Here is a 19,541-nt window from a genome sequence, read left to right as displayed (position 1 = left end):
CATAAGGTTTCAATCTGTACAAAAATATTTGGAATGCAGACCCTTTGTGACATAGATAATGTACATATTTACTGACTAAAGAATCTATTTTACTGTATAGGTTACATTTCTAGAAGTTCTCCTCTCAGCCCGCAGTCATCAATAGACAGTGAACTGAGCACCTCCGAACTGGAGGATGATTCCATCTCCATGGGATATAAACTACAGGACCTCACTGATGTTCAGATCATGGCTCGACTGCAGGAAGAGAGTATGTGGCTTTTTCCTTAAATTATTTTTTTTTTTAATTTCAGTTACACAACTTTCTCAAGCAAACTTACCATTTGAGTTGAAACTTTTCATGCTTGGTCTCTGCCAAGTGTAAATTTTTAATAAAAATATCTTATCTGAATGGCAGGAAGAGAAATGCTTTTCACCTGTGAGGAAATGGTTTGAATTTGTTGTTGTGCTAGGATAACTGAAAATGAATCTTTTAGAACCTCAAACTTGATCTGTATGTGTTGAGTGGAGGCTGTCACCTCTGTCTCATTGGAAGAAACTTCAATGTAGGTGTTTTACAGTCTCTTTCTGTTAATGCAGCATAGTGCTGGGGTTTTTATGATGGGGGGGCGGGAATTGAGGGAGGACTAAATCATCCCCCTCATGCATAAAATCTGTTGAAAGGAGGTGTCCCTGCCTGCAGGTATATGGGATCTTGGGGAGCAATTACCACACAGGTGGGGTGCCAACTAATTTCTTTATTAAAGGAAAAAGGAAGTAGTGGGAATTTAACAATGAAATACGATGGGATGGGGTGTATAGGGTGTTTACAATAGACAATGATGGGGGGGTTCTTATTGAACAGTGTAGGGAGTTCTAACAGTGGGGTACAGTAAGTGGGGTTCAGCACAGTGGGATATAGTACAGTCAATAAGCGTATCAAAAAGAAATGCAAAATAAAATGGTAGCTTCTATATAAAATGGTCAACAATCTTAGATAGAATGTATTGAGTGGTTAGTGGCCTTATACACAATGTAACACAATGGTATCAATGCAAATACAAAGTATATCAGAAAAGTGGAAGCAACCAATGAGGTGTTATAATTACAAGTAAAATGTGAATCACAGTGCAATAATACAATATGGGTGATAAGTGAAATTATGCAATGTAACGGTATAAAAGAAGAGTAATGACTTAATTTATGAGTCTAGGATAGCAGATAATCTGCAAGAGATTACCTAAAGGCTGGGTCAAGGAACAGGAGGGGGGAGGGGAGTGAATGTTAGTGGCAACTGATGAAAGGAGAGTGCGGCTGGAAGAAGCGAGAGACTCTGAAGCCCTGCAGGGTAAGGACAATGGAGCAGCGTGATGGTGATCTTCGGTAGGGGAGGGGCAGCGGAGAAGTGTAAAGAAGGGCTAGAGAGAGGTTTAAGCAACAAGCGGACACCAAAAACAAAGGAAAAAAAGCGGCAAAGGGTTTGGGACGTTCGGAGGGTGATGCAGACATTGGGGGGGGGGAAGCAGCAAGGAGTTGGAAAGTTCGGGGAGAGTGCAGATGCGGGGGAAAAAGCAGCAAAGGGTTATAACAGGGAGACACGGAGAAGCACACAGAGGGGGAGATTGGAGCGGGGGAAAAACAGACACGGGAAAGTTCAGGGAGAGATTGGGAGAGCGGGAAGACGAATTTAAGCAGCAAAAACCTTATCTATCTTAACCAACGACTAGGCAAAACAACAAATATCACAATTCTAAGCAAAACTATAACAAGCAACTATATGGAGCAACAAAACAGTAAACTATAACCAGGCAGGTGAACTTACAAGCTCTACAATCTTAACGAACTATGACTTATTAAACTTAAAAAAAACAAAACCTATGGTGCACCTTATGCTATGGGGAAGTTACAGAGGGCAGAGTGGTATGTGCCCAGGATCCAGCTCCCAAGGAAGCCAAGGGATGGTGGCTACAGCAGTGGATACAGCTGAAAGCAGAGAGCCCCGAGGCAAAGCCCACAGGAGCAGAGCTTAGCAGCGGCACAAACTTATTTTTAGCGGCAAAGCGCCGCAGAGTTTAAGAGAGATTTTAAGACACAGACCAAGGTTTAGCTTGAGTCTGTGTGCTAGGGAAACAGAGCCAGCAGCTAAAGTAATAAAATAGAAGTAGGGAAAGTTTCACAGAGGGATTCTTACCAGTCCCCAAGGCAGCAGCAAAGGCAGAAGCAGCAGCAACATCAGAAGAAGCAAGGAGGGCTCGGTACAGTCTCGATAATCAGGAGATCTCTCAGGGAGCAATTCGTTCTTCGTGGGGGGGGGTTAAAAACCAGGGGTACGCTCAAAAATAAAACGAGAGCGCAGAAAGGACCCCCCCCAAAACCCCTGGCTGATCAGACCAGGCAGCAATGCAGGAACCTTTCTGATGTTTGTTTCAAAAATGTCTGTTTTTAAAGGCACACTCTGGCAGTTTCCCGCCAGTATTCCTGATAGGCTCCCTCTGTCACAGGGGAGGAGGCACAGGGAGAAACTGCAGGTGAGCACAGAAACATGTCTGGGCAGAGTCCTGTACAATAGGTGACTCAAAAGCACATGAGGCCTATGACTCATGCCCAGGATCTTAAAAACACAATAGGTCTTGCAGCTCTGGACATTGCCTACCCTACACCAAGCCCAGGTTCAACGAGGTGATAACAGGACTAACCCTTTGAACAGGGCAGTGGTCCCACTTAGCGTGCAGCACAAGTGGCCCTCCCTTTGAGAAGGGCAGTGGCCCTGGTAAACAACTTAACAGCCAGGGAAGAGTGGCCACAGGAGGAGAACAAAAACAAAATGGAGTATGGGGACAGCTGTAAGAAACAAAATGGAATACGGGGATAGCTGTAACAGACAGGGGGAAAATACACTTCATGGATTTTTGGTTACCTTGTGAGGTTCTGAAATAGATTCTCCCCTGACCCTAATGTTTGAGGTATTCAGGAGCTGAAGTTTTGGGTTGCTTGCACTGTGGTGATTTATGCACAAGCCCCAGAGAACCAGGGCCGGCTCCAGCTTTTTTGCCGCCCCAAGCGGTGAAGAAAAAAAGAGAGAGACCCGACTGAGCTGCCGCCGAAGTGCTGCTGAAGACTGAAGCGGAGCAATTGGGTTGCTGCCGCAGAATTGCCGCTGCAGACCCGGATGTGCCGTCCCAACAACAGACATACTGCTGCCCCTTTCTATTGGCAGCCCCAGGCACCTGCTTCCTTTGCTGGTGCCTTGAGCTGGTCCTGCAGAGAACAGCATAGTAGTTTTAGGCTACAGGTTGAATTACTAGCAATTTGAAAAATATGTATCTTTTTAGTCACAAATAATGATAAATTTTACATGGAAATCATTGAGAGATAATGAACATAGCATTGCACCACCCCCTTTTTTGTATCAGTCAAGCTGGGTAGATGAGAGAAAGGGAGATGACAGAAAAAAGGAGACCGTAATATAGGGAGGAGGTGTTGAAAGCCAGGTGGGAGTAATGGTGAAGAATGGCTAACTGAGAACGCATATGTAAACAGACTATAACACTCAATGAAATCTGGCTGGAGCAATCAGACTAAACAGGCAAGAGCAATCAGAGTGGTGAAAATAGGAGAACACAATCACACCTCCAAAATCAGGCCACAGGTAAATATACTGGAACAAGGAAGAATATATTTTTCCTGTAATTCAATTACAACTAACACTTAAAGATAATTATAACAAGAATAGGTACAAAATTTTCAGACAAATATGATTTTTATATAGATGGCTGTTCCTTTAATACTTTGGAAACAGGAGATGGTATGCACATGCGCGCACACACTCACTTTTTCACACTCTCTTTCACATTCATTTACAGAGCTCCCATTTGAGGAAGAATGCTCAAGATGTTGTGATATCAGAGTCCTATGACAAATCTAAGAACTCTTTGTAAATCTAAGAAAAAATACTTTTCAAATTCCGAATCACCTAAGGAACATTTACACCCAGCCATTCTCAGAACTTCTTGACTCCCAAAATTGTGTTGTGTTATGTTCTACACAGCAGGGGTGCTCAGTCTGACACTTGCAGGAAAGTGTCAAGGACTCGCAACCAATTTGTCCTACCCATAATGTGAAGAGCTTCCTGGCATGAGTCATAATATGGAAAATTTCAAGAACCACTTGCTCCAGACTACTCATTTGGTTACAGATTTAGGAAATATTATTCTGCTTGTTAACAATGTTGCTACACTATCTTAACAGCTTAATGGTAACCATTTAAAACATCTTCAGCTGGTGGAAAGTAGTAGCCCCATTCATTACCTTGAATGAAGTGGTGCCAGTTTACACTAGCTGAGGCTCTGACCCTAAGTATAGTTCAGTTACAAGTATTGATAGTCTAGTTAAAAAACAAATATCATTTTCTTAAAATTTACAGGTCTTAGACAAGATTATGCTTCTACTTCAGCATCTGTATCAAGACACAGCTCAAGTATCTCTCTACATTCAGGAAAGAAAGGGACGGGCAGTGATCAGGAATATGATCGCTATAGCCTTGATGATGAAGAAGAGTTTGATCACCTGCCACCTCCACAGCCCCGACTTACTCGCTGTTCACCGTTCCAAAGAGGAATTCCACACTCTCAAACTTTTTCCAGTATTCGAGAGTGCAGGAGAAGCCCCACTTCACAGTATTTCCCTCCAAATAATTATCAGCAGCAGTATTATTCTCCTCAAGCCCAAACGCCAGAGCAGCAGCCAAATAGGATTAATGGAGGTAGGTTATATGCCTTTCTGATTAGTAGTTTTGTTTTTTTTTTTTGGTCCCTTTGTACTTTACAAAATTGTCAATACTATTTTAAAGGTCAGATTAAATAAACCAGTAAAATGTGTCTGAATTGCAGCAGTGAAATCTCTTAGTGAATTATTGTGATATGATATTTGATCTTTGTGGACAGAAATTTTAAATCTTTTAAAATCATTGTGTCTTTGAATCATTTCAGGTAGATTATTGTTAAATAACTTGAAGTAGAGTCTGGTTCCTGAACAGGTTGTGAAAGTGGTTGTTGTCTAAAACAATTTTAAAATGCTGCAAGTATAAGCACAAGGGAAGAGGTTGGGAGAGAGTTTTTTGTTCCCCCTTGATATGATTTCTTCCTCTAGTTCTATTACTCACTTTCCTTACCGCTTGACTCTGCCTAAAATGAGGAACACTGTTATTGCTGTCATTCAGAATTGCATAGTGTTATCATAAAACCCCTCTGTTCAGCCCTCTGCTCTTCACTCTGAGTTTCAGGCATGCCGGGGAGCATTGATAAAACAGGTAGGTAAGTGGTGCTCATTAATCCCAGGCTGCCAGCAGCCATTACTGTTTTTGTACCATGCCTAAGGCTGATATCCTCCAGAATCTCTGAAAGAGACTTTTCTGGTGCTGCTGCAGTATTAAGTTTTGAAACTCCTTGTTCCTTCTCCTCTTTCTTTCCATCATTATCATGGTGCTGTTGCATCTCCTCCACTCTGCTTCAGGATAATCAGTGTCCAGTTTCCAGTCAGGATCTTATTTGTAACATCCCAGATTATTTCTCTCCCTTGTGTAAGAAAACAGACCTTGTGTCCAAAACTGTTAGTTATTTAGAGTGCCACAGGTACACACGCTACTTTACTGACAAATAGTAAATGACAGGTCTCTGCCAAAAGCACTTTATGCTTAAGTTGGACATGGCACAGGAAGGAGAACAGGTAAGTGTGGAGAGTGTAAGGGAAGGATGAGGTTACAGCACTATTAAATGGTGTGTTTGCTTGTTTGTGCAAAATAACACATTATGTTAATTTCAATTTTATTATTTTTGATAGTTAAGGACTTGCAGGAGTAGGAGTCAGCATTGAAAGCCTAACAGAACAGGGTGACAGAAATGGAGAGGAAAAGTGTATGGAATCGATGAATGTACATGGGATGTAGTGCTAAGTATATTGAATATGTATGCACCCCAGATCCCTTGGCAATATCTGTTTTATCTTCCATGCCAAGGTTAAGGACATCTCATAAACCACTTACTCTTGAGACACTATGGCAAAGTCTCCTCTATGCCTTCCAGCTAATAAGTGACAAGTCACTTGGCGGATGCCAGCACTACCACCTGGATGGCCTTCCTGTCCAAGAGTGCTGATGTGCTATATGATCTACCAGGTGTCACTCTATAGATAAGATACAGCTTCAATCAGCTGCAGAAGGCTTTACTGTCTCATAGAGCTGCAGATCTGTTGCAGCCTGTGTAGTGTGGAATTCTAACTCCTGTTTCAGCTGGTATGTCCTTCTTAATATGACTCTTAGGCAATTATAGTCCAGACAAATTGAGTAAATATCTGTACTGAGAGCAGGGCCAGCTCCAGGCATCAGCTCAGCAAGCAGGTGCTTGGGGCGGCCAAGGGGAAGGGGTGGCAAGTCGGGCTCCTCAGCAGCAATTCGGCGGCGGGTCCCGTGGTCCCTTTCAGAGGGAAGGACCTGCTTCTGAATTGCCACTGAAGAAGAAAGGGGCGCTGTGGAGCTGCCGCTGATCATGATTTTTTTTTCCTTTTTTTTTTTTTTTTTTTTTTTTTTTTTTTTTTTTTTTTTTGCCACCAGTTGGGGCAGCAAAACTCTGGAGCTGGCCCTGACTGAGAGGCTCTTACCTTTTTTGCTCTTTTCTGTTAAGAGGTAAGGGTTAATGTTACTTGCCTCCCTTTGTAAATTGATTTGAAATACATAGCTGAAAAGCAATATATAAGAGTTAAGTAGTAGTGTTATGGCCACAGAGTTCTGTCAGCATTTCTCAAAATCCTGGCCATGATTTCATTCTCTTACCAGAACTCCAAGTCTTCAAAATTCAAGTAGTGGGCCAAATAAGTGTTTGTCAGGGTCAAACCAGTATCAAACACGGTATGTGGCATGTTGGTGCTGCTACTGGATGCCAGGAACATTAGGAGAGTGCGATGTAAGTGAGGCTAGAGCTGGTAAACCAGCTACGTGTCACTTGGGAATGTGGTAGATCCAGTGCCGCACATAATTTATGAAAACCAAATAAGCAGTGTGCCATGTTGCGGCAGGTGAGCGAAGTTGCCTTCCCTCCCCTTGCCCAAAGCAGATTGGTTGGTGCTCTTGCACATGAAGTCAGTAGATTGGCTACTGGTTTACATGACTAGCAGCTGAGCTGAATAGCAAAGGAACACTGCAGTGCTGCCCACAGAATGTGGAACTGCTGTAAGACTGCATTTCTTGAGAATTACCTGCAATTTGGCACTTTCAGTTTGGGCGTGTACATGCTGTTGTGGCTTAAGTCCTAGCCCGCTACATAAGGAGGCAGTAAATCAACCAACAGCATTATATTCAATTTGGCATTCAGCAAGAGAGCTGTGGGGTGACTGATGGCATTTAGTCTCCAATCCAGTGTTTCACCAGGAGTTGGCTGGGTCTTCAGCGTAATTGTGATCTTTAGCCTTTGCTAGAGGAAGACTGATGGTGATGACAAGCAGAGATGCTGCTGCTGCTGCCCTGCCTGAAGATCAGATTTTTTGAAAAAAAAAAAAAAAATAGTACACCAGGTATTTCAGTCTGGATAACTTTAGATCTTTACTTTTGCAAAAATCAATGAATTAGTATTGGAATTTTTGCCAACAGCACAAAAAGAAGCACAGGAACCTCTGCCTTCAGTGCCTGCTGCCCTTTTTGCTTATACAAACATGAGGACGCTCTGTGTGCAAACATAAATCTTCTACTCTGTGGAAAGATTGTACTTCTGAAAAATTGAATTAGAATTCTGCTATATGTGAGAACCTTTCCTCAACTGTGGCCATGGTATATCTGATCCTGTGGTGGGGACCGGAGGTTCAGACAGCTGGGGAACTAGAGGATCTATTGTGACTTCTGGAACAAACTTTCAGAGCAAACCTGTATAGTTTTGGGGAAAATTGCTTACCTTTGTGACAAAACATTCCCAGGTAGAAATGTGTATCATGAAACCAAATAGCTTCTTTCAAATCAAGTAAGTTAAATTAAACTTTCTTGAGACATTTTTGTTTTTCAGTGAAACTGCCCCTTCCTCTTTATAATTAATACACTTTGATCTGCTAATGTATCATTTAAAGACCTAGGAATTGGAAGACATGGAGGAGTAAAGGAATACTCCTCAGTGTCTGTTTTAATTACTGCAGTCATTGCTGCTAAGCAGATACTTACTGTGTGTCTTACATGTAACAAAGCTTTTCACATGTAAGGCAGGTGGTAGACAGAATTTGTGTGTAATCTTGATTTGCAAGTGAACAGCCATTTAATCTGTGTACCTACTCTAAATCTGCATTTTATGAAGCCTTTTTAAACTGAGCAATGAAAACTGTTTGTGAATAAGTTTATGGTTAACAACTTCAAGAGTTGCTAACTTACTCATTAATGACAGGAATGTATTTAAATTGGTTGATCTTATGTACTGTAATAAGCACTTGAATCATCATGCTTTTAAAGGAATAAACTGGTGTCCATTTCACATTGTCCAGTATGCAGAAATCACTTTGTTGTGACACAAAGGATTGTCTCATTCTCTCCTTAGTTTGTGGTGTGTGTGCGTGTGTGTTGTTGGGCTGGTGTATTCTTTTTGGAGTGTTTTAATTTTCATGCCCTTCATTGCATCTTGTTTTCTTCTGAAACTGGAAATGACAGCATTTCAGTTCTGCGAAAAAGAATTATTTCCATGGTGTTGCCAGGCAGGCAGAACCCAGGAAGTGCAGGAGATTGATCTGAGATTCTGGCCCAGTTTCAAGAACGAAGTTTATATAAACTTACAATCAAACATTTGAAATGCATTCATTTGTTTTAGAATTTTTAAGATCATCACCATAATAATAATTATTATTCCTCCTGGGGGGAGGGATAGCTCAGTGGTTTGAGCATTTGCCTGCTAAACCTAGGGCTATGAGTTCAATCCTTGAGGGGGCCATTTGGGGAACTGGGGGTAAAAATCTGGGGATTGGTCCTGCTTTGAGCAGGGGTTGGACTGCTCCTGAGGTCCCTTCTAACCCTGATTTTATGAATATAATAATTTTTAATTTTTAATTATAATAATTAGAAAAATATTCCAACCCAGGAAATAATTTGTTATAGAAAGATAAGAGTATCAGAGGGATAACCGTGTTAGTCTGGATCTGTAAGAAGCAATAATAAGTCCTGTGGCACCTTAAAGACTAACAGATGTCTTGGAGAATAAGCTTTCGTGGGTGAATACCCACTTTGTCAGACAGGACAGTCCCTACGTAAAAGGATAAATGGACACAAATCAGATATTAGGAATGGCAATATACAAAACCTGTAGGAGAAGACTTCAACCTTCCTGGCCACACAATAGCAGATGTAAAGATAGCCATCTTACAGCAAAAAAAACTTCAGGACCAAACTTCAAAGAGAAACTGCTGAGCTTCAGTTCATTACAAATTTGACACCATCAGCTCAGGATTAAACAAAGACCATGAATGGCTAGCCAACTACAAAAGCAGTTTCTCCTCCCTTGGTGTTGACACCTCAGCTGCTAGAAGAGGGCCTCCCCTTCCCTGATTGAACTAATCTCGTTATCTCCAGACTGATTCTTGCCTGCATATTTATACCTGCCTCTGGAAATTTCCATTACATGCGTCTGACAAAGTGGGTATTCACCCACAAAAGCTTATGCTCCAATACATCTGTTAGTCTTTAAGGTGCCACAGGTCTCATTGTTGCTTTTTAGAAAGATAAGAGAAAATAGTAATAAAGTGCATCCTTCATCGAATAGCAGATAGCGCAGGGGTGGGCAAACTTTTTGGGCTGAGGGCCACGTCTGGATGGGGAAATTGTATGCAGGGCTGGGGCAGGGGGTTGGGGTGCAGGAGGGAGTGTGGGGTGCAGGAGGGGGTGCAATGTGCAGGAAGGGGCTAAGGGAAAGGGATTGGGGCAGAGGAGGGGTGCGGGGTGTATGATTGGGTTCAGGGAAGGAGGTTGGGGTGTAGGAGGGGTGCGGAGTGCAGGAGGGGGCTCAGGGCAGGGGGTTGGGTAAACGGATGCAGAGTGCAGCAGGGAGCTCAAGGCAGGGGGTTAGGGTGCAGGAGGGGTGCAGGCTCAGGGCAGCAAGTTGGGGTGCAGGAGGGGTATGAGGTGCAGGCAGGGGGCTTAGGGCAGCGAGTTGGGGGCCGGGGTGCAGGAGGGGTTCGAGCTCTAGCCCGGTGCTGCTTACCTAAAACCACTCCCCGCTCCCGTTCCCGGAAGCGCTGCATACCCTGGGGGAGAAGGGGTGGAGGGTTCTGCATGCGCTGCCCTTACCGCACCTCCAGGCACCGCTCCCCCTGCAGCTCCCCTTGGCTGGGAATGGGGAAACCTAGCCAATGGGAGCTTCGGAGGTACCTGCAGGTGCGGCAAGGGCAACGCATGTGAAGCCCTGTGCCCCACCCCTGCCCGAGGGCCGCTTCTGAGAGCGGCGCAGCATCACAGGGAGCAATCCTGCAGACTGGATCCAAAGCCCTGAGGGGCCGGATCTGGTCCGGGGGCCGTAGTTTGCCCACCCCTGAGCTAGCGTATTTTGGTTATTTTTTAATATTTTCGGTTTTTTAGATGCTTCTATACCCTTGCTTAGTTGCCACGTTCGTAAACATGCCACACATATTCCAGGTTCCTTTAAAAGCTGTATTTTCTTTTGGCTGCATACACTCAACAGCATATTGCATATTTGTGGTTTCCCTCCAGACATCAGTTCAGTATAAAGAGAGTAGACTTTATAAATTGTTCTAGACTCCATGAAAGAGAAGAAAAGGAAATGTATCTCCGTTGCCTCTAAAATGCTGTTAAGAATGGTGGTTCATGGGGAGAGGGCATGGAAGGATTTGACCCTAAGAACCTGCCAACTGGTAGAGAGAGTTACAGGAATATTTTGATCCTACTGTGTACATTCTGATCCATCAGAGTACCATGTAAGATCTTAAAAGAAAGCAAGGATTATTGTGAAATGCATGTTCAGATACTGTGTAAAAAGTGTGTATGTACGTACACACACACTCTGAATCAAGGTGTTAGTCACCAGCAGAGGAGGAAAAACTGGTTTCTTGCCAGACAAGAGGTGTTCATCCATCTGGTCTGTTGAAATGCAAATTGTGTATTGTCTGTCCTTCACAATCTCCAGTCTGAGCCAAATGCAGATGAAGGATTATAAAATTTAACAGGAAGAGAACAGCAGCTGGGGGAGAAGAGCCTTGTCTGGAGGTGCACTTCAAAGGCTTACTGGACTATAACAATGGAATAAGGAAAGCACCCTGTTATCCTGCACCTAGGAAGTAATCGGGCCCTGTGGCTACATTCTTGAAAACACTGCAAGGGGCATTTGGGGTGAGCTGAACTTATTTAGATTGCAGGTTAGCCTGTTAAGTTTAGTCTCTAGAACGCTGTAGTAACTTGCTGTTTCCGTTATCCTTACTCTTCATCTCTCAAACCATGATCTTTATTATCAAACTTGGTGCTGTGGGGTTGACAAGGAGCTGATCCTGAGCTGAATCATACAAGCTGGTGTGTGCACTGTTCCCTTGGGGACAGCAAAGCTGTTATTTCTGTGAGTGGAGAAGGGTCTGGACACTACAGGTGAATACTTTGAAGGAACTTGGGACCTGGAGTACACCTGCTGCTAACCTGCAAGGCAAAGTAAGGGCTAGCATAGCCCAGAAGAGATTGTTTGGGTGGCTGACAGGCTGGAGATGTCAGGAAGCTGATACCCAGTTAAGCACAAGCAAATTACTATCACGCTGGAGGCAGGGGTTTAACGGTGTGACTGAGTCACAGGCACCCTGAAAATCATCACAGTGGGTAATGGAAGATTCTTTTGTGTGTGCAATTATTCTGTTTTAACTAACAGTTTTCAGCCTGTAATTCAATGATACTTTTAAATAAAATGAGGTATTAAAAAAAATTAACAGAATGCAAGTGTAGATATAAAAAAATGACAAATAAATGCTTCTTAAAGGTGAATTGAAAGAATTCTTTCTATCTACTAGGATCTGAGTTGAGAACCTTGTACTTTTTGTCTCTCTCTTGTATTGGTTGATGACATCACAGACGCATAAACCATATACTGAGATATTAAGAATGTCATAACTGTACCTAGTGCAGTGAGGAAATTTGAACACTGGTCTTGGCAGATAAATAACACTGGTCTACAATTTTTGAGAAGTTGTCTGCTTCAGAGATAAAATGTGCTATTTATTATGTATTTTGATGTGCTGAATTCAAATATGACAATTAAAACAACTGGCTACTGTTTCTAAGATATTTAAGTTTTTACATTTTATGTCTATGTATATTGTGTAGATAGTAGAGTTTTAATCATAAATTGTAAACCTAGGTCTTTTCATGTGTTTATGGTTGCTTTACATGATAATATTTCTCCTGTCCTGTTTATGTAACATTTAAAAAATCAGCAAAAGGGTTATATAAATAAAATGTATTATGAAACAAAAGGCAAAAAACTATTATGTACATAGTTTAGTCCTATTCAGTGTCTACTCGGTGCTTCTTGGCTTGTCTCTTGTATTCATTAAATGGAACATCTCTTGTCACTGTCCAGCAATAGTCTGCAAGCATTGATGGGTCCATTTGCCCTGATAGCCTGCCAGGAGATTCCACTGCTGTAGTCTGGAGCCCAACAGCTCTGCCTTATTCTTGGGTAGTTCCAAATCCCTGACAAGGTCATTCAGTTCACCTTGTGTTATGAGGTGTGGTTCAGAGGAGGAGGATGGGAGAAAATGTGGATCCTGTGACACTGATGGTTCAGGACCAGAAGTTTCATCCTCTTGCTCGTCTGACTCAAGTGAGAATGATTCTGGTGCATCAGGAACCGGCAGTCCTTCTCCGTGGGGTACTGGGCATATAGCTGATGGAATGTTTGGCTAATGCACAGTCCACTTTTTCTTCTTTGACACACCTTTCCCAACTGGAGGCACCATGCAGAAGTAACAATTGCTGGCATGATCTGTTGGCTCTCTCCAAATCATTGGCACTGCAAAAGGCATAGATTTCCTTTTTCCTGTTCAACCATTGGCAAAGATTTGTTGCACAAGTGTTGCAGCATATGTGTGGGGCCCACCTCTTGTCCTGATCTCCAATTTTGCAGCCAAAATAAAGGTGATAGGCTTTCTTAACCATAGTAGTTATACTGCTCTTTTGTGATGCAAAAGTCACTTCACCACAAACATAGCAGAAGTTATCTGCACTGTTCACACAAGTACGAGGCATCTCTGCTCACTTTGGCTAAACAGAAATGTGTCCCTTTGCAAAATCAAACACTGACAAATAAGAGAGCACGACACTGTATGATTTCTAGAGCTGATGTAGGGCAATTTGTTCAGCAGAGTGATTTGTATGCTTCGTTATGATTGCATCATCTATGACTTCTAGGAATAACATGATGCAATTCATATCATGTATGACATAATACAGCTTCAGATTGCATCATTCATTGTTTTGCCTAAAAAGCAAGTACTGTCCAAACCTAATCATAGATTTATTCATAGATCCAGTCAAAGATGTATTTTAGTCATTTCTGGTTTAAATTGAGATCCCTTCCCTTTATAACTCACTTATCCTCCGCCATTCCCAAGTCAAGGGTCGTATATACTAACCCAATAGCATATCTTGAAAACTAGAGCCAATCAACAATTTTAAGCATCGTTTTCATTCTCAGTGACCCAGAATTAGTAAAGTTGGACTACATTTATTTCAGAAGCATTTTGGCTGTAGAGCAGTGTAAGAGGAACTAATTTTCAACTCATCTTTGCACCATATTAGTAAATCTATTTGAAATAATTACTGATGGATTAAGTGAGTGTAAAAACTTAAGTTGTGTCTTCCCTGCAGAGTTAACCCAGGCTCATATTTGGGTGTTGTTCCTAACATGGTTCCCATCCACACAAAATACCTCTGACCTGAGTTTGGTAGCGCTCTGTCAGTGGCTAGCTGGCCTGTTTGGGGCTATCGTCTGAGTGCTGCTTACACTCAGGCTGGTCAACTGCCTTCTTTGCAGTGTGGATGCAGGGTAATCAACTTGGGTGTTGCTAGTTCTCCAGTGCCTTCTAACAGTTATCCCAGGATAGTGGTATTGTACAATGTATCTACTCTCTTCTTCTGCACTGGAAGTCAGATACCAGCTTGTATACCCCATTTGACATTGAAACCCTCATTTTATACTACGTCTATGCTGACAGATTTTTTTACTGCACTCACAGCACTCAAACAAGGGATGACATTCAGGAGATCAGCCCCTCGTTGTACTGCCATCTGGCCAGAGGCTGACGACAAGGTTGTGGTGGACTTGTGCTATGAGGTCAGTAAGAGCCATAATTTGGTGAGCTGTACCTGAAACATACACTTCCATGAGGCCATCTCCAGGAAGCTGGAAAAGCAGAGAATTCATCAGACAGGACCTCAGTGCAGGGAGAAAAGCAAATCCTTCAAGAGTGGGTACTGGAAGACTGGAGGTCAGAACCCACAGTCTCTGGCAACTCACCAAGAATGTGCCCAGGAGGTCACTGATGGTCAAAACCTCTGGGGGATAAGAAAATGGACCCGGGATGACCAGCTGAAGGTAATGCAGCAGGATTTTTCCAGCAGGATGGACCAGCTCTTGCAATTGTAAAGGGAAATGCTGGAATGAGGCCAGCAGAACCAGGCTGCAGCACAGGCCATGTTGGAGATGGAGGAAAAGATGGCAATGGATTTAAATGAACATGAGTGCATGTTAAGTGAGTAGGACCACCAGCAGCAGAGGAAACTGTCTGTTTGACTGGCTGCTGGATGTGATGGCTTGCAGGCAGCAGAACATACCAGCTCAGACCTTGCCCTGGTCCCAGTCCAGCCTGCTGTAATGGCCTCCCTCTGGGCCAGCTCTAGCCATTTTGCTGCCCCAAGCATGGCGGCACGCCGTGGGGGGCGCTCTGCCACTCACCGGTCCTGTGGCTCTGGTGGATCTCCTGCAGGCGTCCCTGCGGAGGGTCCGCCGGTCCCGCGGCTCCGGTGGACCTCCCGCAGGCATGCCTGCGGATGCTCCACCGGAGCCGCGGGACCGGCAGACCCTCCGCAGGGATGCCTGCGGGAGGTCCACCGGAGCTGCCTGCCGCCCTCCCGGCAACCGGCAGAGTGCCCCCTGCGGCATGCCTCCCCAAGCATGCACTTGGCGCGCTGGGGCCTGGAGCTGGCCCTGGCCTCCCTCCTCACTATCATATGGTACAGCCACTGGACAATTCTGGGGAATGAGCCAGTTAATGCAGTCCATGAATGGAAGTACACATGGGCAGATGTACCCAGAGCTCTTCTTCCTTGCGTATCCACAGGGGACAAAAAACAAGTACACTGACAATATGCAATTCAGTTACATGGAATGTTGCACTTCTTGGCTTTATTTTTATTTGTTTTGTATTTATTGCACTTTGGGTTCGTTTGCACTTTCTTATTTCACTTTCTTTGGTTTGTGGCAGCTGAACTGCCTGTGTTGTTGACTTTTAATAAACTGTTTTGCTGTTCAGTCCCTCAGTATGTGAGTACTTGGGGAAACAGTAAAGTAATCTCAGATCAGTGGTACATAAAATTGATGCTCTCACGAGTAAATTGATAGAGCACACTGATTTTTGTCCTCACATTTCCCCTTTCCTCATTTTCCCGCTCCAAACCCAAGCTCTGGGCACACAAGGCATATCTTATTTCCATTGTTGTGGACCCAGCCCCACTTACCAGAGGTGCACTTTCTGGCTGCCTGTACAGTGAACCAGTCTGGTATCAAATCATGCCTCGCGGTATCCTCACATATATTGTGCAGTGCATAGCATGCCCCAGTAACATGAATAGCGTAATACCCACTGGTATCCAAATGGTTTTGTAAGCAGCACCATCTTGCTTTCAGTCAGCTAAATGCACATTCCACCACCATCTTGCAGTCTCTCAGTCTGTAAGTTAAACCTTCCTCTGCCAAGTGCTCTCACATCTGGGTAGGGCTTAATAAGCCTGTACAGCATAGGATAGGCTGGGTCTCCCAGAATAACAGTGGGCACAGACTGATCCATATTGATATCCATATTATTGGGCACAGATTGATCCATGGTGATATCCATTTTAATGAGTGGGAATAAAGGTCCTCTTTGAAAATGCCAGGCGTATTGTGGCATCATGCATCCTGCCAATGCATTCCATGTTGGTGTCCATGGACTTTCCTGTGTTGTTGACCAAGGCCCGCATAATGAGCAAGTAGTATCATTTCAGGTTTACATATTCATGTGCACCATTTGGGCGTAGGGGATGGACTATAGGCACATGTGTGCCATTGATGGCCCTAAAATGGTTTGGGAAGCCCATATGCTCAAGCCCTGCTATTATTTTGGGACTGTTAACCATCTTCACCCGTGGATGAATCAGAGCAATAATTGTCTTGAAAACATCCATCACCATAGCACTGACAGTTACCTTGCCAATGCCAGTCCGGTTAGCCACTGACCTGTAGCAAACTGGGGTAGCCAGCTTCCAGACAGGTGATCAGCTATATTAACTATGCAAATAAAACATACGCTTTGAGGTAGTTCTCCTAGGTCAGTATTGAGATCCACTGGCAAGGGATTGTGGAAAAACTTTACCGTGCCTTTAATATGGCTAAATAGTGATCTTCAGTTTTCAGGGCTCTCAAACAGCACCTTCAATTGCATTAAATTCTTTCCTATCAAGCCTCTTATTTAAGTTTTGATTTATAAATGATAAAAAATTATAGCATTATACTTCAGTAAGATTACATAAGAACGTCCGTACCGGGCCAGACCAAAGGTCCATCTAGCCCAGTATCTGTCTACTGACAGTGGCCAATACCAGGTGCCCCAGAGGGAGTGAACCTAACAGGCAATGATCAAGTGATCTCTCTCCTGCCATCCATCTCCATCCTCTGACGAACAGAGGCGAGGGACACTATTTTTTACCCATCCTGGCTAATAGCCATTTATGGACTTAACCACCATGAATTTATCCAGTTCTCTTTTAAACGCTGTTATAGTCCTAGCCTTCACAACCTCTGCAGGTAAGGAGTCCCACAAGTTGACTGTGCGCTGCGTGAAGAACTTCCTTTTATTTGTTTTAAACCTGCTGCCTATTAATTTCATTTGTTGACCCCTAGTTCTTGTATTATGGGAATAAGTAAATAACTTTTCCTTATCCACTTTCTCCACATCACTCATGATTTTATATACCTCTAACATATCCCTCCTTAGTCTCCTCTTTTCCAAGCTGAAGAGTCCTAGCCTCTTTAATCTTTCCTCATATGGGACCCTCTCCAAACCTCTAATCATTTTAGTTGCCCTTTTCTGAACCTTTTCTAGTGCTAGAATATCTGTTTTGAGGTGAGGAGACCACATCTGTACACAGTATTCAAGATGTGGGTGTACCATGGATTTATATAAGGCAATAATATATTCTCAGTCTTATTCTCTATCCCCTTTTAAATGATTCCTATCATCCTGTTTTCTTTTTTGACTGCCTCTGCACACTGTGTGGACATCTTCAGAGAATTATCCACGATGACGCCAAGATCTCTTTCCTGACTCGTTGTAGCTAAATTAGCCCCCATCATATTGTATGTATAGTTGGGGTTATTTTTTCCAGTGTGCATTACTTTACATTTATCCAGATTAAATTTCATTTGCCATTTTGTTGCCCAATCACTTAGTTTTGTGAGATCTTTTTGAAGTTCTTCACAATCTGCTTTGGTCTTAACTATCTTGAGTAGTTCAGTATCATCTGCAGACTTTGCCACCTTCCTGTTTACCCCTTTCTCCAGATCATTTATGAATAAATTGAATAGGATTGGTCCTAGGACTGACTCTTGGGGAACACCACTAGTTACCCCTCTCCATTCTGGGAATTTACCATTAATTCCTACCCTTTGTTCCCTGTCTGTTAACCAGTTCTCAGTCCATGAAGGGACCTTCCCTTTTATCCCATGACAGCTTAATTTACATAAGAGCCTTTGGTGAGGGACCTTGTCAAAGGCTTTCTGGAAATCTAAGTACACTATGTCCACTGGATCTCCCTTGTCCACATGTTTGTTGACCCCTTCAAAGAACTCTAATAGATTAGTAAGACACGTTTTCCCTTTACAGAAACTATGTTGACTATTGCTCAACAGTTTGTTTTTCTATGTGTCTGACAATTTTATTCTTAATTATTGTTTTGACTAATTTGCCCGGTATCGACGTTAGACTTACCGGTCTGTAGTTGCCAGGATCACCTCTGGAGCCCTTTTTAAATATTGGCGTTACATTAGCAAACTTCCAGTCATTGGGTCCCGAAGCCGATTTAAAGGACAGGTTACAAACCTTAGTTAATAGTTCCGCAACTTCACATTTGAGTTCTTTCAGAACTCTTGGGTGAATGCCATCAGGTCCCGCTGACTTGTTAATGTTGAGTTTATCAATTAATTCCAAAACCTCCTCTAGTGGCACTTCAATTTGTGACAGTTCCTCAGATTTGTCACCTACAAAAGCCAGCTCAGGTTTGAGAATCTCCCTAACATCCTCAGCCATCAAGATCGAAGCAAAGAATCCATTTAGTTTCTCTGCAATGACCTTATCGTCTTTAAGCGCTCCTTTTGTCTCTTGATCGTCAAAGGGTCCCATTGGTTGTTTAGCAGGCTTCCTGATTCTGATGTACCTAAAAAACATTTTGTTATTACCTTTGGAGTTTTTGGCTTGCCGTTCTTCAAACTCCTCTTTGGCTTTTCTTATTACACTCTTGCACTTAATTTGGCAGTGTTTATGCTTCTTTCTATCTGCCTCACTAGGATTTGACTTCCACTTTTTAAAGGAAGTCTTTTTATCTCTCACTGCTTCTTTTACATGGTTAAGCCAAGCCACGGTGGCTCTTTTTTAGTTCTTTTACTGTGTTTCTTAATTTGGGGTATACATTGAAGTTGGGCCTCTATTATGGTGTCTTTAAAAAGCGCCTGTGCAGCTTGCAGGGATTTCACTTTAGTCACTGTACCTTTTAACTTCTGTTTAACTAACCCCCTTATTTTTGTATAGTTCCCCCTTTTGAAATTAAATGCCACAGTGTTGGGCTGTTGAGATGTTCTTCCCACCACAGAGATGTTAAATGTTGTTATATTATGGTCACTATTTCCAAGTGGTCCTGCTAATAGTTGGCTCTTGGACCAGCTCCTGCACTCCACTCAGGATTAAATCTAGAGTTGCCTCTCCCCTTGTGGGTTCCAGTACCAGCTGCTCCATGAAGCAGTCATTTGAAGTATCGAGAAATTTTATCTCTGCATTTCGTCCTGAAGTGAAATGTTCCCAGTCAATATGGGGATCATTGAAATCCCCCACTATTATTGGGTTCTTAATTGTGATAGCCTCTCTAATTTCCCTTAGCATTTCATCATCACTATTACTGTCCTGGTCAGGTGGATGATAATAGATCCCTAATGTTATATTTTTTATTAGAGCATGACATTTCTATCCATAGAGATTCTGTGGAACATGTGGATTTGCTTAAGATTTTTACTTCATTTGAATCTATGTTT

General features: G+C 43.0%; 1 protein-coding gene across 1 annotated transcript in view; it reads left to right on the top strand.

The window, feature by feature from the left end:
• Positions 1–19,541, top strand: part of SLAIN1 (SLAIN motif family member 1) — an 86,406-nt gene that overhangs the window by 54,208 nt on the left and 12,657 nt on the right. The window contains exons 3-4 of the mRNA XM_050949216.1: positions 101–250; positions 4,403–4,741. Of these exons, the coding sequence (XP_050805173.1) occupies positions 101–250; positions 4,403–4,741 (489 nt within the window). The remainder of the gene's footprint in view (positions 1–100; positions 251–4,402; positions 4,742–19,541) is intronic.

The sequence above is a fragment of the Gopherus flavomarginatus genome, chromosome 1, assembly GCF_025201925.1.
Source record: "Gopherus flavomarginatus isolate rGopFla2 chromosome 1, rGopFla2.mat.asm, whole genome shotgun sequence".
In the NCBI taxonomy this organism is placed as follows: Eukaryota; Metazoa; Chordata; order Testudines; family Testudinidae; genus Gopherus; species Gopherus flavomarginatus.
This window is presented reverse-complemented; position numbering and strand designations above follow the sequence as displayed.